This window comes from Scleropages formosus, chromosome 1 (genome assembly GCF_900964775.1).
Source record: "Scleropages formosus chromosome 1, fSclFor1.1, whole genome shotgun sequence".
Taxonomy (NCBI): domain Eukaryota; kingdom Metazoa; phylum Chordata; class Actinopteri; order Osteoglossiformes; family Osteoglossidae; genus Scleropages; species Scleropages formosus.
The window spans coordinates 35,426,955-35,452,640 of record NC_041806.1 but is presented as its reverse complement, the minus strand read 5'-3'; the positions used below and the strand labels follow the sequence as shown (position 1 = coordinate 35,452,640).

Genomic DNA, 25,686 nt, shown 5'->3' with positions numbered 1-25,686 from the left:
GCTGACCGTGCGCGCTCGCACCCAGGTAAGGCGCGTCTCCTCTCTCTTCGCATCTCGCCCTGCTTTTCCGAACCGCGACGGAGCTGCACGAGCAGACGCCGGACTGAGACGCAAGGGAAAGGGGCATGATCATGATGATCATGATAAAGCCGCTGTTCTGTTCTAAGTGGGTGGCCGTGGGTGACAGCAGTGCGAGTGGCTGCTGAGGCTGGACTTTGCGCAGCGATCGGATCGGCGCTGACAGTCAGTCGCTGTGCGGCGCGCTGAGCCACCCTGCGGCACTTTCATGGGCACCCGGAGTAGTAAGTGTTGGGGGGTTGGGGGGGCGAGTCAAAGAGTGGAGTAAGTGACGAGAGAAGAAGCAGTTTACTTAGTCAATTACTGAGAAGGGAATGTCTGTGACGCCGTCCTCCTCCTCCTCCCACCCCACCCCACCCCACCCCACCCCCACGCCTGCCTGCCTGCCCTCCAGCACCCAGAGCATCATGTGAATGACAGCGGCTGCAGCACGAACGTCGCTCTCACTCCTCGCAGCGATGGCCAAGGGGCAGAAGGCAGCGGAGCGCTCGTCGGACAAGCTGATGATGAAAGGGTCCGAGCCTCAGCAGGTCAGTCTGTGTTCCAGCACATTCGCCGTCGTTCATTGACCCCCCCCTGCAGCCTTACCTGTTCTCCTTCCTTCACCGTCCTGAGACGGATCCCGGAGCCTGACTTCTCGGTGTGAACTCGCGATTCGCTCTCAGTGTCGCTCCGGTGCGAGTGACAGAAACGCCCGTCCATTATTTCAGTCTGCGCGCGTTTCACTTTCTTTTTTTTCATCCTCAACTGATACTGCGCTGTTCGGAATGCGTGTGGAAAGGAGGGTGGCATAATTTAGGAACTTTTTGGAAATGGAAGTGGAAAGGAGACTGTAGGGGACAGTCTGTAGCCTAGTGGTTGGAGTTCCTGCCTTTGGACCCAAAGGTTGCAGGTTTGATCCCCAGCTGTAGTATCATTGAGTAAGGTACTTACCTTAAAACTGGGCCAGTAAAATTACTTAGCTGTATAAAAGGGTCAATAATTGTAACCTTAACATTGTAAGTTGCTTTGGAGAAAAGCCTGAAATAAACGTAAACATATTTTGAGCATCACTCCCATCGGATGCAGTGAAAGTGCTTCTTCTTGTGACTCTGTTGAGTAAGAAGAAGATATATCTCTACTGGGGGATAATGGAAAGCACACAATGAATAACTTAGACTCTTCATTTATTGATGGTGTTCTGACTCTAAAGCATGTGGGGAAAATAGGCTTTGCTGCTGGAGAGTGTGACATTCTTTTATATTGATATTGACAGCGCTGCTGACGTGGGTTCGATCCCCGCTCAGTCTGTATGAAGTTTACATGTTCTCCCTGTGTCTGTGTGGGTTTCTACTCGGTGCTCTGGTTTCCTCCCACAGTCCAAAGACATGCTGTTCAAGTTCACCCATAATGTGTGGGTGACAGAGAGAGTGTGTTCCACTGATGTATGGATGAGTGACCCTTTGTAAGTAGTGTATCTAGCAGTGTAAGTCACCGTGGTGAATAAGGTGTGTGGACTGATAACACTACAGAGAGTTCATTGGAAGTCGCTTTGGATTAAAGCATCTGCTAAATGAACAAATGTAAATGTAAATGGACCTCTACAAGATGTGTAGTCACGCACTTTGGATATTCAAGGTGACAGGAAACTGGTGTAAGAAATTGTTAAAAAGACTACATTTCATGGTACAGAGCTGAGAGATAACAATGCAGCTTTGTGTGGGATAACCTTTAAATAACCACGTACCGCGGCAGTGATACGCTCATGGGAAGTCTTTCAGCGTAAGAATGCCGAGCACAAATAACATTTACTGCGATGGACTGGAAAGTGTGCCCTGTGCTTCCAGGATAGGCTCCTGACCACCACCACCCTACATTAGGACAAGCAGTTATTACTAATGAGTGAACGATAAAATGAAAATAACATTCGTGCTTATAATCACCGAAAACATTTCTAGTTTTGTATTTCATAGTTATCTGAAATAGAGATGCAGTAGTCTCAATAATACTTTGTGGCAAACACTGTAGAATGTACTTCCAGTTCCAGGTAAGGAAATATTTTTTTATATATTCATCTTGTCCAAGTTATCTGAGGAATCTCCCCAGAGCTATGAGAGTCTGACACTACCCGCAGTTGTAATAAATGGCACTTAACTGGTAATATGGCTAAGGAGATTTGGTTTTTGTTGAGCTCCCAGTACAGATGAAGAACACGAAGAGCAATGTGCCTGATATTGTACTTCGTTTACTGTTTCTCCCCCTACTTTAATGAGTAGATGATGGGCCACTACAGCAACTCAAGTTTCCTTGACATGAGGACATTGGGATTCCTTTAGAAAGGCCAAATCGCAGTAATCCGAAATGGACACAGTAACACTGATGTCCTGATCATTACCATGAATGTGTTCATCATTACCATTGGCTGTGTAACTCTAAGTTTTTGTGGGGAGAAAGAACTATTTCCTGTTTATGCCAAACGTGATTAGAGCGCTGTAAATACATCTATTACGTGAATGTGTGTGCGCCACACCCCCCTCTTCGATGTAAAATTTCAGCTCGAAGCTTTGATTGTTTAATTTTATTCGTTCTTTTAATCTGATGTGGCACACACTTTTCTTTTGCATACAAGAATATGTGGGAAGAAATATATCTTACCATAAATACATCAGACTGATTGTCTTTGATTTTTTTTCTTATCATTTCTTTGGAACATGTTAATAAGCCAAACATTTCAGCTTTGCATATCTTAGAAATTAATATGTCTTAAAAAGTACCAGTTTTGGAAACGTATAGATATTGACTGATTTTTCTTTTTTGCTATTTGTTACTAACATTGATACAGACTATAATAATAGTGTTGAAAACTCAGGTTCAAGTGGTGGTTCCAAGGTTGATTTTTGAAAAAATAAATATATGGAGGTTTTTCAAGTTTTATAGGGTTGTGGTGTAATTATGTAGTCTTTGCAATATCCTTCAGCAACATTTTTCGAATATTTTCATGTTCCCAAAGCCCGACTGCTGCTATCGCATTGCAGCCGCTGTCAGTGTCAGTTTCTAAGCGCTTTCTGTTACAGCTTAGTCATGGTACAAACACTACAAGGCAGCCTTGTAAAAAAAAAAAAAATTGACTTGTTAATGAAAATAAAAAAGTGGATAAAATTGCCTTTGGAAGTATATTTTTTTTTACTCCTTATGCATCCTTGACAGAAAGAGCTACATGGAGAGGTTATGGATTTAAACAAATAGAGGATTTGCGGATCAGAAGAAAATATAACCGCTCTGTACAATACCCTTTCCTGTCACTATTATTAAACATGCATGGCCTTTAAATAGTGACATGGTTGTCTCATGATAACTGTAATTGTGGAAACCATAGATGTTTTCAAAAAAGTCATCAACATAATTACAGTGCTTTTTGAAGGGAAATCTGGTTTGTCATGTGGTCGCCTCTAGGATTTCCTTTCATAAATCAAAAGCAGTGGCATTGCTTTCAGGAAAGCCCTAGAATGTGATAAAGTTAAATACATAAGCAGTGAAAAATATATATTTTTTCTGTATTGATGGGGACACAGTCTATACTTCAGCAGAAGATTTTTTTTAACTGTTAGGTCTTGAATGTTGCTCCAGTTTCCTTTTTTCCTTCCGAAATCTCACGAGAGCATCATTCACAGTGCTTTGCAGCGCCTGGTCTGTGCGGGCTTTAATGTGTCATATAGACTTCCTCCGATCCGCCCCTTGCACACATACGCTGGGCGTTTTTAGCACACAGTGGTTCCACAAAGGAAACCCCTGTGCCCGAGTTGTAGGCACCGCATCTCGCGGAGCCCCCCATGTGCAGAGCTGTGTGTGAGAAAGCCGCAGTCGAAATAGCGGAGGCTTCGGCCCGGGCTTTCATCACCAGATCAACAATGGCATGAGTGCTGTTAAAGGCCACAGCGGATCAACTCCGGCCGCGATTCCTCGACTCCCGAACAGACCGGCCGGGCATTCTCCAAGCCGGCATCACAAACTGGATGGTGTTGTCAGTATTTCCGAATACGCCGACTCAGCGTTAGGGGAGTCGAATGAGTCGACGCCGTCTGAGCAGCAGTCGTCAATATATTCCTGATCTCGGTGCCTTACTCGAGCAGGACCCACATGTGCACGGCACTTTTGAGGCTTACAATTCCTAAGATGCTCAAGAAGCATGGCTGCGCTCGCTATTAGGATGTAGGACTTCCAGTTTAATCTTCCTTCTACTCAGTCTGTTGGCCACAGTTTCTGACCCTGTCATACCTCATAATATTTAGCAGTGAATTGACGTTGTTCCTTTTTTCTTTTGAAAGATTATTTCTTGAGCTCTGATGTTTACACACACACACACACACACATACACACACACACACACACACACACACACATTGACTGAAGCCACTTGTCCTGAGTGGGGTCGCAGCAAGCCGGAGCCTAACCCAGCAACACATGATGCAAGGGTGGAGGGGACACACCCGGGACAGGACGCCAGTCCATCACAAGGCGCTCCAAATGGGACTCGATCCCCAGACCCACCAGAGAGCAGGCACAGGCCAAACCCACTGCGCCACCGCGCCACCACACCCCCCCCCCCCTCTGATGTTTATACTTTATAAATATATTTGTATCGAGGCTAGATGTTTTGTTAAAATATTCCTGATCTTTGATTTACTTCATGGGTCTTAGATGATAAGTTGCTATTTTTAACATTTGTTTTCCCTGCTAGGAGGCTCACCCAGATCAGAAACTTTCTGTGTGTAGCAAGCTATGTTTCGCCATCGGAGGAATCCCGAACCAGATAGCAGGTAGCGCCACGGCGTTCTTCTTGCAGATCTACCTGCTCGACGTGGCCCAGGTGAGGAGCCAGTTGTGTCTTACTCGCGATTGCTCGCACCAGCACGCTTCGCGTGTGTGTGTAGCACCACGGCAACGACTCAATACAACACAACTGTCATGGTGTACATCGGAATACATCGATCGCTGATCATGCCGTGTCTGACAGAGCAAAAAAGTGCTATTGGAACTATTCACCAAAACACTGACCAGTCCCTATTAAAACGCTTTCTGTTTTTTTAGATCAACCCTTTCCAGGCCTCTATGGTGCTGTTTGTTGGAAAAGCTTGGGGAGCTCTTACTGATCCTGTTGTTGGATTCTTCATCAGCAAAAGCAAATGGACAAAAATTGGACGGCTTATGCCTTGGTAAGTCCACCGAGACACTCATAATGTTCTGTACCTGTTATATATTTTAAAAAAGTAGGCAAACTATGTGGTGAATAAACCTACCAGGAGCAGTTGTTACAGAGGTAAGAATAACATATACTGTATATGGAAAGAGAAAATGCACAATTTTCCCATCTCAGGCTGTGACAGCAAAAATACAAGCATGCAGCCTGTCTTAATGAAAAACATTTCTTATTCCTATAAATTATGAAAAATTCAGTGGAATAACACAAGTCTGTATTATAACTTGGCCTCTGAGAGTTATTTGGGGTTGGTTGCATCATCTTTTTTGCACTTCAGTGGCCCAGGATGAGAAATCAACCCAAGTTTCCCTCCTTCAGGGGAAGTTGTTGCACCCTCATGTTATTTTTCTGGAGTGCAAGCAGAGCGATAAGGCCGAGCGTAACATCCTATATACATCTTCCCTTCATCTTCAGCGCTGGCAGTTCGTGCTTGGCTAAGAACAAAGCGAAAAGCAGGAAACACATTTTTAAACTCTGTTTATCACTGTAAATCTGGAGACACACCATGTGCCAAAAACCAGACATGTGACCCGCAGAGGCAAGATGACGGCCAAGTGTACCTTCCTCCTTACGCTGCCCTGGGAGTAAACACGCACAACGATTGCTTACAATAATGGGGTTTTATCATCGCCACGGCCAGCCTGGACCCTCCCTGGGTTTTCCTCTTCATCACTGTGTAGGAGGAAGTCCTGTACAGTTGTAATGACCCTTGCAACTGATTTGTGACTTCATGGCCATAGACAGGAAGCAATCAGTGTAAAAGTCCCGGTCTCAGTGAATTAATGCTGCACCGAGAAAGGTCTTCTACTGCTCAATACTCACTATTTCTTCCCAACGTAGCAATACCTTAGGGAAAATTTGCACATAACGTACTGTGGGTTGTACAATGCCCTCGCATCGCGCTCAAGGTGTACCCCGCCTCTGGTTCTCGTCCAGTGATTCCAGGATAGGCTCTGGACCCCCGCGACCCTTACCAGGACAAGTGGTTAATGAAAATGAATGGACGGCTATTTCGGAGGTGGAATATACGCCGCTACATTTCACGGATAAGTAGCAGTACTACTGGAAACTTACCCATTGTTTCCGGAGCAGGGGGTGCGGTGGTGCGGTGGGTTGGACCGGACCAGGTCCTGCTCTCCAGTGGGTCTGGGGTTCAAGTCCCGGTTGGGGTCCCTTGCAATGGACTGGCGTCCCGTCCTGGGTGTGTCCCCTCCCCCTCCGGCCTTACGCCCTGTGTTGCCGGGTAGGCTCCGGTTCCCCGCGGCCCCGTATGGGATGAGCGGTTCAGAAAGTGTGTGTGTGTGTGTTTTTCCGGAGCTTCGGTTGTAGATTTACCAGATTTATAAACCATATTGTGTTCCTAGTATCTGACTTTTGTACAGATGATGTGACTCTGCTTTTAAATTCAGAAAAACAGTCAGTAGGCAGTAGACTTTAGAGAGTTTGCCTCTATGTAAATAATGCTGACTGTGTTATTGTGCGCAACCAAATTTATTTCTAGAAGCCCTTGATGTGTTGTTGGGGGTGGGAGGGGCATGTTGTGGATGGCGAACCTTTGTTTCACATCCAAATGAAAACTATTCTGGCACAGTGGATGTTTCCAATGCAGGTCCTGCGAACCATCTTACAGAATATTCCAATGCATGCATTCAGATGAGTTTCTCTTTTTTTTTTTCCTGCCCAACCCATGACCCACCTACCGATACTGCAGCACGGGCGATGCCATCCATTGTCCCGGGAACAATCGCTGTGTGAGACAGAAGGCTGGGCGACTGCAGAGGCTGCGGAAAAGGGGAACTAGAGAGTGCCAGAACTGGCTGCTCTCGCTGCTCTTCGGGCCGTTAAATGAGATCGAACGGACCTGGTCGGGAGATAATGGGGGCGGATGCTGAGGGGAATGTTTTGAAATGGAACATCTTCCCCGTGGCTTGGGTTCTACACCATTCTAAAGTAATGTGAGCGTGTGAAGAAAGTGGCGCCAATTCAGCCATCCCGTATCTAGGGTGAACAGTAAGCAGGGATTTCGCTTTTGGTTTTAGCGGCAGTTGGGATACAGGTTTTCCCTGCAATACAGCACTGATAGGGAGCTAAAAATGTGTCTCAGCAAATTTGCATGTAGTGGGGCTATTTTTCCTGTGAGGAAAACATCGATGGAAAACGTGGGGATGGGGACTGAGCATTGCTCATTTCATCACCTGGTGCACCTGATGGCGGGAGAAAATCAAAAGGATTTAAAACAAAATGCCAAAGTTTTTTGAACATTTTAAATTATTCCTAGAGCATAAAATATATTTAGGATGTATTATGTATATTGACATAAGGACGCTTTTCTCGCAGCTGTAGAAAAGCCATACAGTAGTGTAGTGTAGTGTAATAGATACGTGCTGCTGGAGGGTTTTCTTCAAAAACCATCCATCCATCCATCTTCTGTCCCGCTTGTCCTAAAAGGGTTGCGGTGGCAGCAGGGAGAGCAGAGAGGCCCGGCCACCCCTGTCCACCGCAACTTCCTCCAGCTCAACCTGGGGGATCCCCAGCCGTTCCCAGGCCAAGTGTGAGATATAATCCCTCCGGTGGGTCCTGGCCCGACCTCGGGGCCTCGTCCCGGTTGTCCGTGACTGGCGTACCTCCAAAGGGAGGCGTTCAGGGGACATCCTTATCAGATGCCCGAACCACCTCAAGTGGCTCCTCTCAATGTGAAGGAGTAGCGGCTCTACTCTGAGTTCCTCCCGGATGGTCGAAGTCCTCACCCTGTCACGGAGAGTGAGTCCCAACACCCTGCGGAGAAAAGTCATTTCGGCCGCTTGTATCCGTGATCGTATTCTTCAAAAACGCCTTTCATAATCATAGAAGACAATATAAAAAAGAATAAAATGTAACAGAAACACCGTTAAGTACAGTGGGGCATCCTGTAGTGGGAATCATCTGTACTGTATGCCCCTGATGAAGGACAGGCATATACAGATGTGACTGGAAAATGGCTTTTTTGGTCGCATAACACTAGTCTAAAGCTGCATCGAACCCAGATCCCCCGTGAAAGGCTTGGCTGCCCTTCATGACTCTCATGACCTATGAGGTTTGTGGTTGCAAACTCTCCATCTCCCAGTGACATTTGGAACAACATCATGTGTCCCAAGAAAGCCTTTTGTATTCAGAGAGTCTTCCAAATTCTCACAGGGAAGGTCTTTCTTGCCAATATCACAGGGAGCAGTAGACAGAACTTTAACAAGTCCATCCAAACCACTTGCCCCATACGGGACACGAGGAACCGAAGCCTAACCCGGCACACAGGGCGTAGGGACACACCCCAGATGGGACGCCAGTCCATTGCAAGGCACCCCAAGCAGGACTCGAACCCCCAACCCACCAAAGAGCAGGACCAGGACCAACCCACTGCACCACTGCGCCACCGCACCCCCTCAACTTCAACAAGTCCGCTCAGAAAAACATGATCTGTACCGTGTTTTACATTATATACGCTGCTGGATTTGAGTGCCACTGTGGTTTTGGTATACAGGCAATTTTTTTTTTTTTTGGTTGGTATTAGGGTTTAATAATGTGTCATGTTTAACATGAAGATGAACCTGCACAAAAGTGAGTGGGAGAGTCCCGTGAGACTCCATCGGTGTGTGACAGAGCATTAGGGGTCGACACTCACGTGTCCTTGTCCCCTGTTTTTCTCAGGATGGTGGGCTGCACTCCCTTTCTGACGGTCTCCTACTTCTACCTCTGGTACGTGCCCCCCTTCACCAGCGGCAGATTCATCTGGTACCTCGGCTTCTACTGTCTCTACCAGACTCTTATTACGGTAAGTGCGCCTGTGTTCTTCGCTTCCCCAGGCTGTGTAACGTAGCCAAAAGCCATGTCGTCCCTGGATGGCTAGCGGCCGAACGTTACTCTGCACGTTATCTCTCGTTTCTTTCAAAACGAAGTACGGTTAGACTGGAAATTCATGAAAAATTGGGATCGTGGCTGGAACAGCTTGTAACCTTAAGGTTGTTGGTTTGAATCCTGCTGTGGTAGCCTTGATGAAGGTACTTACCTTGAATTAGTGCAACACAAAGCCCTGCTGGGTGAATGGCTGACCAGTGATAAGGCTTCTTGTTTAAGACAGCTTGTAGCGTAGTGGTTCGAGCTGCTGCTTTTGGACCCAAAGGTTGCTGGTTTGAGCCTTACCTCTAGCTGTAGTATCCTTGAGCAAGGTACTTACCCTAAATTGCTCTAGTTGAATAAATAGGTAAATAATTGTAACCTTAACACCACTCTAAGTTGCTTTGGAGAAATAAATGTAATATAAAATGTTTAGAGGGGATCAGACCCAACCTCACGAGGTCCTTGAGTAACGGCGTTGACTTTTAACCTCTCGGTAAACAATTATCATTGGGTTACTGTCGCTCGCACTGCACTCACTGGGTACATTTATTGTTGCCAACATTCTGATACTTGTTTAAACGCAGCGGAGCGGCTCCGCCATCATAGCAAAAGCACTTTTTTAACCGCTTGACCGGATCGGTATATTTTGCTCTTTGCGACCACGGTCGAGTCTAAAGCTGTCATTGCGTTCGACTTGTAGTTTCCTCACATGTGTTTTACAGGCTGGGCTCGCAGAAGCCGCAGTGCGGCCAGCTCTGATGACATGTCATCCTAACTACTTGATAAACACATGGTCCGTACAGCCAAAAACGCCAAGAGTGGTTAAATGCTGGTTACCAGTTTTAGAGCCTCTTATTGTCCAGCGTGCGGGGATGCGCAAATGTTTTATTATTTTAATAGTGCGTCTGGTTCAACCTTCTGCGAAAAACAACTGCAGAAAAGACACCGTTGCAAGTCTAAGAAGGGATATTTTGCAGACGTGTTCTGTTCACATCCTTTTTCGCATTGTCCAGTAATATTCTGAAGGTAACCAAGCGCAATTCTATAAATAGTTGTCCAGAAAGGCTTCGCAAATGACACGCCTGTTGTTACGGGACGGGACGGACGGGCCTTCGAAAGTCTTTCATGAACTTGTTTATTTTGGTAGCAGTTGGACGTGCGGTCCACCGCTGCGCTGACTGTGCTCTTACGACAACTTAAAAGTGGCGGGATTATTGGCTGATCGCGATGTACTCTTTGTCCCATGTGCGGTATTTTACCTCGCGAGTCTTTTGTTGTGGATTATATGGAAGCCACAGGAGTCGTTATTTAACGCATCGATAAAACGAAAGGTAGGGGGTGTCCGACATTCGGCCGAACGTTCAGCCAACTGCTTCACATAATAATACGACCTGCAAGAGCTCTTGCTAAACTTTTCCATTCAGACGCTTAAGATTGAGTTCTCACGCAGTCGCATTTTTGCTCGTCTCGCCCTCAAACCAGTTCACAGAAAAGATTGTGGCTCTTGTCCAAACTCGACGAAACCGGTTTATGCGCGTGTGGCTTCTGCACTTGTACAATGAGCAGAAACAGTACAAGTCTGTTTGGCTTCAGACACACTGATTTGCAGCTGGTTTTCTTAACACGTATTTATATTTATCAGATGCTTTTCTCCAAAGCAACTTCCAATGAACTCTGTAGCTTTATCCACCCACACACCTTATTCACCAAGGTGATTTACACTGCTAGATACACTACTTGCGATGGGTCACTCATCCATTCATCCGTGGAACACGCACTAAGCATGTCTTTGGACTGTGGGAGGAAACCAGAGCACCCAGAGGAAACTCACACAAACAGAACATGCAAACTCCACGCAGACTGAGCAGGGATCGAACCCATGTCCTCTCACACCACCAAGGCGCTATGAGACAGCAGAGCTGCTCGCTGTGCCACCGTACCACCCCGTGTCACAAAGTCAGCTTCGTACACTGAGCCACCTATAATTGTTTACTTGTTTATACAGCTGGGTATTCTTACTGTATCAGTACCGTGCTCAAGGGCACTGCAGCGGGAGCAGGGATTTGAAACTTTCGTTGAATCCTTTCATTGTTAGAGGATGGCCCTAACCGCTATGCCACCTGCTGTTCACATGTATGCATGAACACATACTTTGAATTGACAGTGCAGTATGTAAAAATATACATCTTAAATGTGAGCAGTTTGTGACTGTAAACATATTATCTGTGATACTGTATCGATGTGGGATGAGCACCAGAATAACTTTTAGATGTTTCAGCGTTTTTGAGGACTGATGTTAAAATATCCACCTGAAATTTGCTGTCAGTGCGAAGCGAGAATGCGAAACTCTTATTTTTCAGACTTTTCTTAAGTGTCTTCAGATGCACTTGATTATTGATGTTCTGAACAGGGGAAAAAATAAACCTTGCAATAAGGAAATTATTTAAGGCTCCTATTTAAAAATACATCCTGGAAAGGTTGAATAGCTCGATGCACAGTAGGCTGGCAGTGAATTGCGGAGCTCTTTAATTTGGAGCCGTTTCTCTAACCGCGCTGTTTGTATTCCCTCGTCTCCCGCAGTGTTTTCATGTGCCTTACTCTGCTCTCACCATGTTCCTGAGCACCAATCAGAAGGAGAGAGACTCGGCCACTGCCTACAGTAGGACCAAGCGACGTCGCTCACTAATTCCACAATGTCCACAGTGTGCAATCGAGAACGTCAGGGATTTGATAGACATGTCCTCACTGAAAAAAGTTTAATAATAAATTTGAAAAAAAAGTGGAGTTCATGCAGGGGGTGCGGTGGCGCAGCGGGCTTGGCCGGGTCCCGCTCTCCGGTGGGTCTGGGGTTCGAGTCCCGCTTGGGGTGCCTTGCGACGGACTGGCATCCCGTCCTGGGTGCGTCCCTTCCCCTCCGGCCTCACACCCTGGATTGCCGGGTTAGGCTCCAGCTTGCCGCAACCCTGCTTGGGATGAGCGGCTTCACCTGATATGTGTGTGAATTTCATGTTAAAATAGTGACTTTCAACTCTCTGTTAAATAAACATCGGTGATGTGTGCACATCTGATAATTTAAGATTTCTACACTACCGTAGCACATTTAAAGATGTTCCGTTAGCCTATTTGTCCATAAACACGTGATGCATAATATATACACACACACACACACACACATTTTCAGAACCGCTTGTCCTTTACAGGGTCACGGGGAACCGGAGCCTACCCGGCAACACATTTTATCGTAAAATGATGACATCTTGAAGGCCGTGTTCGTTATGTTTAAATTCTCTTCCTCGCTGCCAACAGGGATGACTATGGAGGTCCTTGGGACTCTTGTCGGAGCGGCCATCCAGGGTCAGATCGTGGCCAGCGCCCACACGCTGAAGCACTGTCTGAACCACAGTGTTTCCGCGGACCATCCGATGAACACAAGTGTGGTGGAGATGGGGGATCAAATAATAAAGAGTCCAGCATCGTCTGTGGACTTCCTGTCACACATGGTACGTGCTTTTCCGAACCGGCCTTGTTCTCGTTTGTTCTCGGTAAGACCGACGTGTTAATCTTCTTGGGATAACTGCAGAAAACTGTAGAAATGGTACATGCCTTTTGTAGAGAAACAGGGCAGTGTAGTAACCAACTAATTTTTGAAGCTACGGAAAGCACCGGAATATTTTGTTCATCATCTTACCACCACTTTGTGGTAAGGTCAAAATGGGGAAAATAAGGACAGTCATACCTCATCAGCATCATCAGCATCATGATCATCACCCGGTGCTGTCTCGCCCTGACTTTGACAGCTGCCACTCAAGCAGAGATACCCTGGTAACTGTGACCCCATGTGCCCTCACACTGACCTGGCCAGTAACCACGCAAAGCGAAAGATCCGTCGACCACGCCATGCTTGTAGGGGCACATAAATGAACTTCACACACAAGGTTTACAGTGTTTCCGCTCTACTGGCAATAAGAAATAAAATACCCAGTGTTTAACTGCAGTTATTTAGGGATGCGTATGGTTTCAAGTTCAAGCAGTACATGCAGTGTGGTAAAGTTTACTGGGTAAACTCCCACAGTGGGTTTCTGTCTACGCTCCCTCGATGCTGCATTCCTTTGAGGTCTTGGCAGAGTTATTTCCTGGCTCGACCTGGACATAAATAATAACTGGGACGAGGTGGTGTTTCATCTGGAATAACAATAAACCTCTTCGCTGCGGTGCATGGACACACGTGACACGTGCAAAGCGTGCAAAGCTCCGCATAGTTTCTGCACGCTGCTGGACATTGTACACATTTTTCAGTGATGACAGGTTGCATACAAAAATATTTTAAAAAATTTTTTCTTGTGAGGGTGCTGTGTAGTATTGCATTAAAATGCTACTGAGAAATAGTATATATAGTACATAAAAAACAAATGTGGAAACCTTGAGGCCCTGTGTGTCTCTTTTGATTAATTCAGGTTTTGATTTTTATGGAAATATGAGGTGTTTATAATTTCTCAGTGGCGATCTCCTTCCCTTTCTTTCCACACAGAAAGATTTGTACATGATCGCCGCTGGGGTGATCGGGGGCACCTTCCTTCTCTGCACGGTCGTCATGTTCCTGGGGGTTAAGGAGAGAGATGGTGAGATTATGTTGTTAACACTTGGCTCACATTTCACAATAATTTTATGCCTTTTCAGTCTTTTATAGCTAAAAATGCGTAAATGCAATGATACGCATTTTTTTTGCATTTCATTCAGTTCGGTGAAATCGCCAAAATAGAGACTGAAATAAAATGTTGAGAAATGTTGTGTATAACTTGAGAAGACTGATGATGAGATAAATGGTGTTGATTTTATTGCTTATATTATACTATGGTCTTCCACAACGCATTTGATGATTAATTTACCACCAAAGTCAGGGAAGGACTCCTTGTGGACATTTTGTGGCCCCAACTCAACTCTGTTGGGGTTCCATGGAGGCCTAGGAATCTCAAACTGACCGCGCTGACCACACTGACCACGCTGGCCGCCCTGTCTTGCAGATCCTTATGCACCGGAAACAGAGAAGTCCATTCCCTTCCAGAAAGGATTTGTGCTTGTGATGAGGCACGGACCATACATAATACTGACGGCATCGTTCCTCTTCATATCCGTGGCTATTCAGGTAAACGAAGGTCTTTGTGGACTGTCCTTTAGTTTGAAATGCGGAGAAGATCAGATTCAAGCCTGTTGAACAGTGACAAGACGGTATGTGCCCTTCAGCCTTTGCTGCGCATCTTAGATCCTCAAGGGCTGTAAGCTCCCACCTTACGCCCTGTGTTGCCGGGTAGGCTCCGGTTCCCCGTGACCCCATGAGGGACAAGCGGTTCTGAAGATGTGTGTGTGTGTGTGTGTGTGTTTACAACTTTGCACCTTCGTTCAAGCGACTCTGGTGTATTCACAGCACAGTGATGCTCTGTATGCTCACAGTATCCATTTACTTTACTTGTTGATCCTTATGAAGAGTTTTTTAACCTGCACCTTCAAATAAACCTACGTCGAGCAGCACCGCTCTAGGGTACATGGAGGACATTGCGACCTTTCGTCCGCCGGCGTTCTGCACTTTGTCATTGTTGTATTTCCCTTCCTGTTGCCTTTTCGCAGCTCGTGCAGAGCAATTTTGTGCTGTTTTGCACATATGCTGTGGATTTGCGAGATCACTTCCAGAACATTGTGCTGACAATCCTGGTTTGTGCTTCTTTATTCATATGATTCTTCATAACATCACATTCATCTTAAGCCATGACTTTAACGTTCAGTACAATCACTTACGCATTTAAAAACGGAATGCGTTATTCACACACGCATAATGTAATTAGATTTAATTGTGATCACGATGATGATCGATAAAGTTCGGCTCCTCTAAGGTGCGTTTTTGATTGTTGCCAATGGTAACCAGACAAACAAATGATTCTCCCTCTTGCCACCCAGCTGTCTGCAGTTGTCAGCATCCCGCTGTGGCAGTGGTTCCTCGAGAGGTTTGGCAAGAAGACAGCAGCCTTCTGTGGCATCACGGTAAGAACGTCTCGCTTTGTTCCCGCCGCTCTGATTGGCGGCCCACCCCACCCCCACTTCCAGGGAGCCTCTCCTCCCCCCCCCGGCGTCTCAGACAACCCAAAAGTAAAATTAGCCTGTCTGCGGGAGGGTCGCTGCCTTTGCTTCGCCCCGCTCTCTGGAAGGGCCCTGGCGCTCCGGCTCTGCGGGAATGTGTGATATCAATAAAGGGATCTGTAATCAAATCGGGTGAGACGAAAATCAAAGCTGACGCCGCAGCGTTCGCGCTTTGAAGCGCGTTGGCGTAGACAGAGAGGAGCCAAGGTCGGAATGCCTCTCGAACCCCTGCCACCCGTACACTTGTGAAGCATCCATTCAGTAGGTGATGACACAATCCTTACAGTTTCTCTGGAAGAGAATGAGTGAAGCGATTTCCGTATGTTTTGTTTGCACGTTAAACGCTTATTGTTTTCTCTCGCAAAACGGTACCTAGCGACGGCGCAAAGTCACGATTCACGTTCTGCAAGATTCTGCAAGCCGAAGAGCTCCTTAAATAGAAGGATTTACAGAATATATCGCTCTCTTTATTGCTGACTCACTGACCATACTTTAACACCACGTCCCACATAACTGGAAATTATAATGACAAATATTTATGGTAATTATTAAATGTATATCAGCATCACACAAAATTAAAAGTAGAAACAATCATTAGTTTTGGACACTTGGACAGTTGCATGGAGGCTCTTTAATGACACAAATGCTCCACCGGATGCCAGGATTATATTTACACATAGGAAGATACCAAAAAGTACTTATTTACAGTAAGGACAAAATTATATTTTTAACTAAATTACTCTGCTACTTCATCTACTGAAATTTTCACTGTAACCACGCATGGACTTTTTACATTAGGCCTTAAATGTGAGCTTTTTGAAAGTGAACTTTGTAAGACACATTCTAGAGTAACCACAGAGCAAATTTAAATTTGTTGAAATGATGTTCTTTGCTTTTTCACTATTGGCACAGACCTCTGCTGGACTAAAACCCCTACATATGTATTGGGATGCAAACTCCAGCACAAAAAAAATGCACATTATGTCCAGCAATATGATATAAAAAAAAAAAACACTGTGTTCTCTCTACAGTGGATCATTCCCTTCATCATCATGCTGGTTCTCATCCCCAACCTGACCGTGGCCTACATTGTGGCTGTCTCCTCCGGCCTGAGTGTGGCTGCATCCCTGCTGTTGCCATGGTGAGACGAGTAAACGTAAGATAGTTCTAGTAAAAAAGTTAGGGAGCATGTCGATAAGCCTCATGCTTGTGAGTATTTTGCGAGAGCCAAGTTTCATATGCGACTCGACCCACAGAGGAAACACTTCTGAGGCCAGGCAGCAAAGGAAAAGTGACATCACCGTCATGAGCTCAGAGGGTCGTGCGTGTGCTGCTTCGTGCAGCCCGCTTATGTCATAAACACACTTGGAGCTGAAGTCTAGCTTTTGCTATTTTTGTGTTTAATAATATTTATGTCCCTGTGTTCAAAGTGTCTTAGTCCTTTTGGGTGTCTGAAGAGATACCAATATAGTGATTTATAATTGTGGATAGGTTGTGTCATCTGCACCTTACTTAGTTTCGGGATATGTTGAGATATTGACCTAGCTATAAAGTAGTTCTCTAGATCTTCACAAGTCATAAAATGTAACCTATTGCGTCTTAAGTATTACTAGATAATTTTCTTGCTGTTTTTTTTTTTTCGTCTTCTCCTAGGTCAATGCTGCCAGATGTGGTGGATGACTTTAGACTGGCCAACCCCTTTTCAAAGGGACATGAGGCCATTTTTTACTCCCTCTACGTCTTCTTCACGAAGTTTGCTGCAGGGATCTCCCTTGGGGTCTCCACACTGTGTCTCCAGTGAGTAATGACTGCAGACCTTATCGCTACGTTTTACCGACACCTACTCTTAAGGTCCATTAATAATTCCAAAGTTTGAAACAGATTTATGTCCACTGAAGGACATGGCTCCGTAACAGGTGCAATTTTCCAAGGAAAGGACCACCTTTATACTTTTGTATACTATATAGCAACTGAACTTATATCAGTGAAACAACAGCGTAAAAGATCAGTGTACTGCTGATTAGCACAGCTCAATCCTAACGCTACGACATCACTCTTGCATTTTTCAGCCTGTCATGATCCTGCTCGTTTGCTGTGTTTTGCATTTCATTCGCAAGCTGCAGTTGATGCCCACGCCATTTATTTGTTACACATTACCATATAGATGCACCGTATCAAACCGATTTGCAATATATTGTCCTCCGGCAGGGTATGCCTGCCAGGCAGTACATGGAGCTGTAAAGCCCTGAGTGTGTGTTTTGTGTGTGGTTACAGGTTTGCGGGGTACTCACCCCGGGCTTGCCAACAGCACCCCCCAGTGGTGCACACCCTCAAGCTACTGATCGGAGTGGCGCCTGTGGCCTTCATCGCAACTGGAGTGGTGATTCTGCTCATGTACCCCATCACTGAGGAAGTGCGGATCAAGAACAAATTCTCTCTGGACCAACTCAGGTTAACACTTTACTGCAAACGTATCGTACTTTGAGCTTGTTTCTGCATTTCGTGTGCCGTCTACAGGCCTGGTTCAAAGTATGTGAACCCTATGGGGATGGTCATTCTTTTTGTATAGAATGTTAAACTCATAAAATCTAAGTGCTAAATCTAAAAAGAACCTGATAAAATGAATAAATGATTATGATTTACACACCTAATTCTACTTACCTACTTGGTTTAAACCAATGCAACTTGGGGTTCATTTATTTTTGCACCTGCACTACTTCTGTGTGTCTACTATACACACAATTTTCTTTAAATAAATATGAGGAATTGGTCATTACACACCTGTTACGTGAGATGGGAAAGACTGATTCTGATTAAACAACGATTTCATGGTAAAACTAAGGGACACGAGGTTCACATGCTTTTCAGTAGCACTGTATGTAAAAGCTCAAATTTGGATTCTAAGTAATTGGATTTGATTTTAATTTAATATTTTGCCACTTAATTTCAAATTTTTCAAAGATAAATCCTGATAATGCACCAAAATCTTTATAAATTCAGCTAATTTTAGAAGAAATACTTATTAATATGACCAAAGTTGTCATGTCTGTATACACTTGTCCCTCACATAGCAGGATTTCACAGTGAAAAATCGCTATAGCAGCTTGTGGAAGTATATCCCTTTTTTTCCATACAAGCTTAAATGCTGTACAGCAGCATTTACTACAATTATTTTACTAGCATAAACATGCTTCATGCCATTCTGATTAAGATGCAACAACAGTACAACCACACACATGCTTAGACAACCCCCCCCCAGCAGTCAGTCATTTAGCACCAAACATTTATTAGTAACTGTGCAATGCCTCTAACAGCATACTGTCCACCGCTTCATAACATAAACCTCCACGAGCCAAATTAGTACAGAATGTCTCTGTCCAGCATATTGTGGACCACAACCCTGCACTGGACAAGCAATTATAAATAACAAATGAATGATCAAAAGTATCACATTAAAAGACCAGCTAGGAATTTTGAGGTTTTTTTTTTCTTTTTTTTTTTTAAAAATATGTTGGTGTTTCCGTTCTGCCTTAAAATGAAATAAGTTTTATAAAAACTATTTTTCCTTCACAGAAAACAGAACCTCAATTCAAGAAGTCATGCAGAAGAACTGAATAATGTATAGACTCCTCACCACAAACAGCAGAGGACCCCTTCAAACTGGGACACTTCATATTCCAGGTTAACTGGATTGAATATTAGTGTATATTACACTGTATAAACTTTATTGTATGTTTTAATAGAAACATTTGGTTTGTCTTTTCACATATATGTGTAAGTTAAAACTATATACAAGTTATGTTTATAAATAATGTATGGGTGGATGGTGATAAACTGGAGTATTTATTAATGACATTTAAGTACGGTTTGATGTTGGCTTAAATGCTGTTAGAGTAATAACCTTAAACTTGAGTTTACGATGGGTTTGAATGACCCCAGTCAGCTCTGGGGTTGAGTTCAAAGGAAAAATAAATGCCTATAAACGAAGGCAATAACAGCACACTTGAGCATCAGCACATATGTGATGATGAATAAATTAATCATCCATGCTTTACCTTTTAACCTATTTAAAAATACTTGTAGAACCATAGGTTGTACTGTATAGGGCCACAGATTTTTTTTTTTTTTTTTTTTATAGGAAGACCTTAAAATGTAGCCTGTTGACTCCTCTGCAGAGGTTCACTACAGATATGGCACAGACTTCAAACAACTGAAATTTATTCACAGAAAGGCATAAAACAGGAGTCCTTTTCAAAAACAACTAATTCCTGGCATGGTAGAGTCAGTTTTATTATTTTAGAGTTCAGCCACATTACTACTGTTGATTATATACTGTATGAGCCTGAATCATTCTGAATTTATTCATAACCCATTAAAGGAAAGCACTGCTAGTCATTTTTAAACAAAATGAATTATGCGACTTTTAAGATGCAGTACTTACAAGTATTAAATATTTATTGTCAGAGCCAATGTTTTTCTCCAAAATATAGCCTATATACAGTATAACAATATCACTCTTTTAAAAATATTTAATCTATTTAAATATGTATAAAACAATGCTGCTACAGTGACCACAAATTCTTCATGTATGTTTTAACTGAAAACCATCATTTAAATATTTAAACAAAATACAGTACTAAAGGTGAATGTATATACTACTACAAAATAAAAGGCTTTTGTTCACCTGTACTTAGACTGTTTGCGAGATGATTTAAGTCCAGAGGAGAATACTGTTGCACTGTAAACATTAAGCTGAGGGAACACTATCCTTTATGTGGCATGGAATTTGTAGAATGGGACATGTTGCATGTGTAATATTTGTAAACTGTTCAAACACTAGTTCAGAGTTTTCCAAGGAGGGTTTTTCCTTCATGTGGTTGCACTGGTGTCACTCTCCCTCTGTAAACCAGTCCTGCCCATTATACATATACTGTACTTCCAGTGACATGTAGAGAAGTGTTCCCCCAAAGCAAGCATCTGTTTGCTTGCAGTCCTCAGCCGTCAGGGCTCAGGCAGCCCGGACTCCCCGACCTGAAGCCATCGGCGCTGCACGGTGTCCTTGCCGACAATTTCTGCTTCCCATTCCGGAGTGTCACCTCGTCCCTGGGCTTAAAAGTAAGTGGCACGAACCCATCTGCATCTGCTACAAGTACTATCCACAGAGGGCCTGGAAAATGGAAAGTAAACTGAAGTAAGTTTCACAACAGGAAGTAAGGCTATGTGGCACTTCCCCAATTCCACAGGACAACACTGGCTGAAGACTGCGGCGCCCAACTGTTGGGTTTCTTTTGGGGGAAATGCGAGAGGATCATGCTCAGAAAGGAAAAAGAACACTGGCAGGTGAGAGGCTTAGCCTCAGGGTCTCCATCAGTCATCCCCTCTCACTGTCATGACATGGTTGAAATGGGCAAGTGGGGGGTTGGGCATGGTAACTAGATGCACATGTTTCCTGGAGATGTGCTCCCTCCACTAGCACTGCTGTGCACCACAAATGTCATGATGGTAAAATACCACATGTGCATCTTGTAGAAGGATAAATGTATTCGGCAGTGACATTAACTGTCAACTGTGTAACTTCAGTAAAAGCATCCACACACCAAAATAAGTTTAAAAATATATTTTCTTTAAACAATCCACTCTTATACATTGCTCTATGGGAAGATTTGTACTTTTCCCACTTTTTGAAAATGTTTTCAATTACTTCTGTACATGTAAACTGATATTATGGAAACATTACCCGAATAATACATGTAACATCAACACTGCTCATTCAATTCTCTGGTGATTTCCAGAGGAACCCTTGAAGATGAGCTACAGGGAAAGTACCTTCCATGCTAACTACATTTAGCCACGGAGGCATGTCACAAGTAGCACCATAAGCCTATTTGGCTCTAAACCTTTAAAGCCCCTTTCCCACCTTAATCCCATCCTATTTTTGACCTCCCACATTAAGTGCAGCACAGTTGCATTGTTTTAAAAATCTTAAACCCAAAACATGTCAAAATACTCTTTCTGTAACAGCCACTGGTGCCTTGGCCGCATTCAACAGTCACGTTGTCTCTCAGGAACACGATATTAGTTCACACAAACATGTCATCTGCATTACTATGGCAACCACTAGCAATCCTGAATATGTTCACCCTCTGATGGACCTGCCAGTCATTACATAATCGAGTTTAAAAGTCTAGAGTATTATATGGCCGAGCATAAGCCACAATAGGCAATCCCTGGCCAGTGAATATAACCTGTTATGGTGAAAGCCTATTATACATATTCAATTAAGTGTGCAAGAATTTTTTCGTAATATAAAGCACAATTTTTATAACACTCAACACTACATATTAACTCAATATAGTACTGCTTTATACTGTTACGGTACAACCAGCATTGAACCCGAGGTTGCCTCAATGAAAGCGAGACCAAACGGTATCATACCATGCAGCATCTCCACAACCGCCAAACCGAAGAGGTCCTGAAGAACACGAAGGCACAACTTCCCATCACAGAGGAGGACCGGCCTTCTCTCATCGATGAACACATTCTCCGAGAGCTGTTTCTGCAGGGAGTGAAGCACATATGACAAAGGTAGAGAGGACACAGGGGCCTCCAGTTCCATTGAATGTTCAAACACTCCAGATGACAGGTGACACCGTAGTTGAGGAAACCGCTTCCATTTAAGGACAACTGTCATGGCCAGCAACACAGACCGTACAAAATACAAATATTACTCAAATAGCTCTTTCACAGTAATGTTATCGCTAGGAAACTGTCGTTCCATGTGCCAAGGTCAAATCTGACCACAGAGAACATAAGTAGGGGTAGTAAATTGGCTTGGAGAAAGGTCATTGTTCACCGCTGGAGAAGTGATCAGATCTATCAAGGTTAATATTATCAGTATAATCTGACAGGTGCTGACGACCTTACTGAATCACACAAGAGAAAAAAGGACTATACCCAGTACACCGGAAAAATGTAAATTCTGCTCATAGATTAAATGAGTAACTAAAAGTTACAGCTGACCACTGTCTGAAAAAACTGAATACTGGCGTTGCAGTTAGCTCCTGAACACTGGTAAAAACCAGTTGATATCAATAACATGATTATATATTTAAATAATATTTAATGACAATTATAACTTGCATTCACAGAAATCCTTAACCCCATTTTAAGTTTCCTCAGTATTTTAAAAATGTTTTGTACAGATTCTTAGCAATTAAGGCAATGCTGTAAGTAACCTACTTAACTGACCACATAAGCATTTATGTCCATTGTTCTTTCAGTATTTCAGAGCCTATCTGCAACAAACACCCTCTTGTCTTTTCGGCAGAACTAACACCACGTGACACCATTTCCATGTGCTTCTACTTTGAAGTCAACATTAACGGCTGAAATACCTGAAAGGTGACATTGACATATGGAGGCTCAGAGGCCAAAGGATAGTTCCCCATCAACTTCCTCCCATTCTGGGTGAAGTCCCTGATTTCAGAAAGACACTGCTGCACCTCTGCAAACCTGGAAAAAAGCCTCTCCATATTCTGAGAGAGCTGCTCCGCTGATTTCTCTTTCGCAAGGAAGCCACTCTTGGGCAAAGTGGGGTCCGAGTGCAGCTTCTCAGACACCTCAAACCTTGGAGAACAGGGTCTGCTAGACTCCCGGCTGCTTTGAGCAGTCACAGCCAAGCTAGCCATTCGATTGATGTGCTCCACATCGAAATTCTCTATCGTGATTGAAGATGTGCTGGAGGTCGCTCTTTCCGAAAAGTCCGTCAGGCTTGCTACTGGGCTGGGGTCGGAACTCTTCACCTCCTCAATCAGCTTTCGCCTGTTATTGGGTGACTGGATTACAGAGCCAGTTGGCAGCATCAGTTCCTTCATCACTGGACGTTCTTCCTTAACGTAGCTCTCGGAGTACCTCCTAGTACTGCCAAGGAAATGTGACCCCACATCATGATTCTGAGTGCTCAACACCCTCCGATCCTCATCATTAATCAGTTCCTTGGTCATAAGCCTGATGCTGTACTTGTCTGTGTTTGAGGAAGGAAGAAAGGCAGGATCATTAGACTTCTGTCTTCCCACCATCAGCAGCAGCATGTTATCACTCAAGAAGCATACACCTTTGGGTCGTTCATTTTTCTCCAACTGGATTTGCTGGATATTGGGAATGGAGGATGCAGTCACACAGTACACCAGCACCATGTTGCAAGTATTGGATGCTACGACAACAGTGCAACCACGTGGGTCAAACGCTATGATATCTGGAACCAAAATACCAGGGACACTCACTTTCCTGGTAGTAGTAACCTTCCGCTCATATCGTACCAGGATTAAGTAGGACGAGTCTTGGCCAGATCCCGTCAGGTGGTCTCTGCGTCGCAGGTGAATGAGGGGACTTGGGTCTGACTTCCTGTGCTTTGCAAGGATGTGCGTCAAATCAATCGGACCACCTGCCGGTGAGGAAAGGTATCCCAAAGGCAACGACCTCTCGGAGTCCGTTGACCTCCTCCTTGAGTCAGAGGAGAAATCATCACCCAATATCAGCATGGGAGACTGCGGGGGCAGGGACTCAGTATCCGAGGACACATCAAAAGCCATGCCAGCATTGAGACCACAGATTTTATCAAGAGGTAGTTCAGTAGCAACAGCAATTTGTGATCCTTCAATTGATTCTATCGCACAGATATAGCCACCAACATCAAAGATGGGGCAAAAGGTGCAGGCTGTGAGGCTCTTCTGGATGTCGTTCCAAATGTAGGAGTGCAGGGAGCTGCCCACAGCCACCACCAGGCGTGTGCCATCCTTTGTCCAGCAGGCGCAGTGAATGAGGCCACTGCCCTTGATATCCGCTTTCACCCTCCTGTTATCCACTCGAACTGAGAAGAGGACAGAGGCATCACGTTTGGTCAGGATGGTCAAGATGTCCATTCTGGGGTGCCAAACGCAGCCCTGGGAGAGCAGGGGAAAGGGCTCGCTCATCTCACAGGTCTGCGTGCACAGCAGCTTGTTCTGCTCCAGCGCGCTGAGCTGCAGCTGCCACACGGTGACATGCTTCTTGTGCTGCACGGCCAGCAGCGCCGGAGACCCCGTGCAGCACAGAGGTCCCCAGTAGAGTCCAAAGACATGCTCAAACTGCCCAATGACATTGGTGTCACCAAACCTGGCCTCCCCACTGGCGAAGAAGAAGGACGTGAGGCAAACCTGCTTCCCATCCGTCCAGGCTATCCCATGAACAGGGTGAATAGCCTGGTGCAGAGAGTTTAGACCAGTCCTCAGCAACTTAACCTTGCCCAGATCCATCCTTTAAAAAGAGCCACACCAAGGAAAAAAGGCTTCTGTTAAAAAATGAGGCACGGAAACATAATAAACAGCAGTTTCTGTGTCCTAACCTGAGGTTCACAATGAATTCAGCAGGCAGTCCTATGAGAGGGACCGCTATCACAAACTAAGTACAAGTAAAGCCTCTTTCCTGCGTGCCTTGCGATGTGAAGTCCTAATCCTATCGAGATGTACAGGGCTTCACTGTGATCTTACCAGATTATACTTAACTGACCCAGCAAATTTCAGTCTCTCAGTCACAGGCGTGCATTAGGATCTTTTAAAATGACATCCGGTTCACATTCCTCCAAAATTGTGCCGTTAAGTTTTTTAAAAAAAAAAAAAAAAAACATGAGAGCCGACTAAAGAAAAAAGAAAAGATAATATTCCATTGACTGAAACAACCGACAATCTAGTCTAGAGAACGCTTGACTGAAATACTGGCCCAGCTTATTTATGAGTAATAGTATGAACAGAAAATCACGTTTAAAGTTTAAAAACTGGTAAGAATCCTTTTTTTTAATTAAATTACATAAAAACTTGCACATAACGTACTGAGAGAAAAATATATCTGGATTTGAGGTTAGACACTTCGTTGAGCATGTCCCCTAATGCTAGCTAAACTTCCCGCGCCGCAGAATTCTTCAAGCGATTTCCTGTCCGGTCCGCGTGCACGCTCACGCCACAAGCGGAAGGAAGCAGTTTTTTTATTTATTTATTTTTTTGCATTATGGGAAACGTAGTTTATTTCTTTTTTTTTTTTTTTTTTAAACTGTGTTATTATGGATAGCCACAAGAGGGAGGACCAGCGCAATAAACGTAAATCAAATGCAGCCAGAAATATCTTTACGTAAGACAACATGCTATTGAAATATACAATTTGTAATAATCGTTGTCATTTGATCTTGTGTAGTTTGATCACTATTCTGTGATATTCCAGAGAAAGAAGAGACAAGTTCATGAAGTTGCGTGGAACATTCGGACGAGCTCTGTATTAAATACAGCTACACGCACATATCCTGTTATACACAGATGGTGCGCTATCCAAAGTCGCGACAGCAA

The 25,686-nt window shown here is 44.4% G+C and overlaps 2 protein-coding genes across 2 annotated transcripts; one reads left to right on the top strand and one right to left on the bottom strand.

The window, feature by feature from the left end:
* The first annotated feature begins 197 nt into the window (after positions 1-197).
* mfsd2b (MFSD2 lysolipid transporter B, sphingolipid) lies at positions 198-20,341 on the top strand. Its single transcript, XM_018743428.2, has 16 exons — positions 198-302; positions 473-608; positions 4,796-4,924; positions 5,146-5,270; positions 8,996-9,119; positions 11,765-11,843; positions 12,491-12,684; positions 13,713-13,803; positions 14,206-14,327; positions 14,807-14,890; positions 15,134-15,217; positions 16,345-16,454; positions 16,967-17,110; positions 17,588-17,764; positions 18,887-18,994; positions 20,305-20,341. Exons 2-15 carry the CDS (start codon positions 492-494, stop codon positions 18,936-18,938), a joined length of 1,632 nt encoding a protein of 543 aa, XP_018598944.2. The 5' UTR covers positions 198-302; positions 473-491; the 3' UTR covers positions 18,939-18,994; positions 20,305-20,341.
* wdcp (WD repeat and coiled coil containing) lies at positions 19,878-24,968 on the bottom strand. The gene is made up of 3 exons (XM_018743426.2): positions 22,708-24,968; positions 21,749-21,869; positions 19,878-20,480 (listed from the first exon to the last, which is right to left on the bottom strand). The coding sequence occupies exons 1-3, from the start codon at positions 24,604-24,606 to the stop codon at positions 20,308-20,310; spliced, it is 2,193 nt and encodes a 730-aa protein (XP_018598942.1). The 5' UTR covers positions 24,607-24,968; the 3' UTR covers positions 19,878-20,307.
* Between the last annotated feature and the right edge of the window lie 718 nt (positions 24,969-25,686).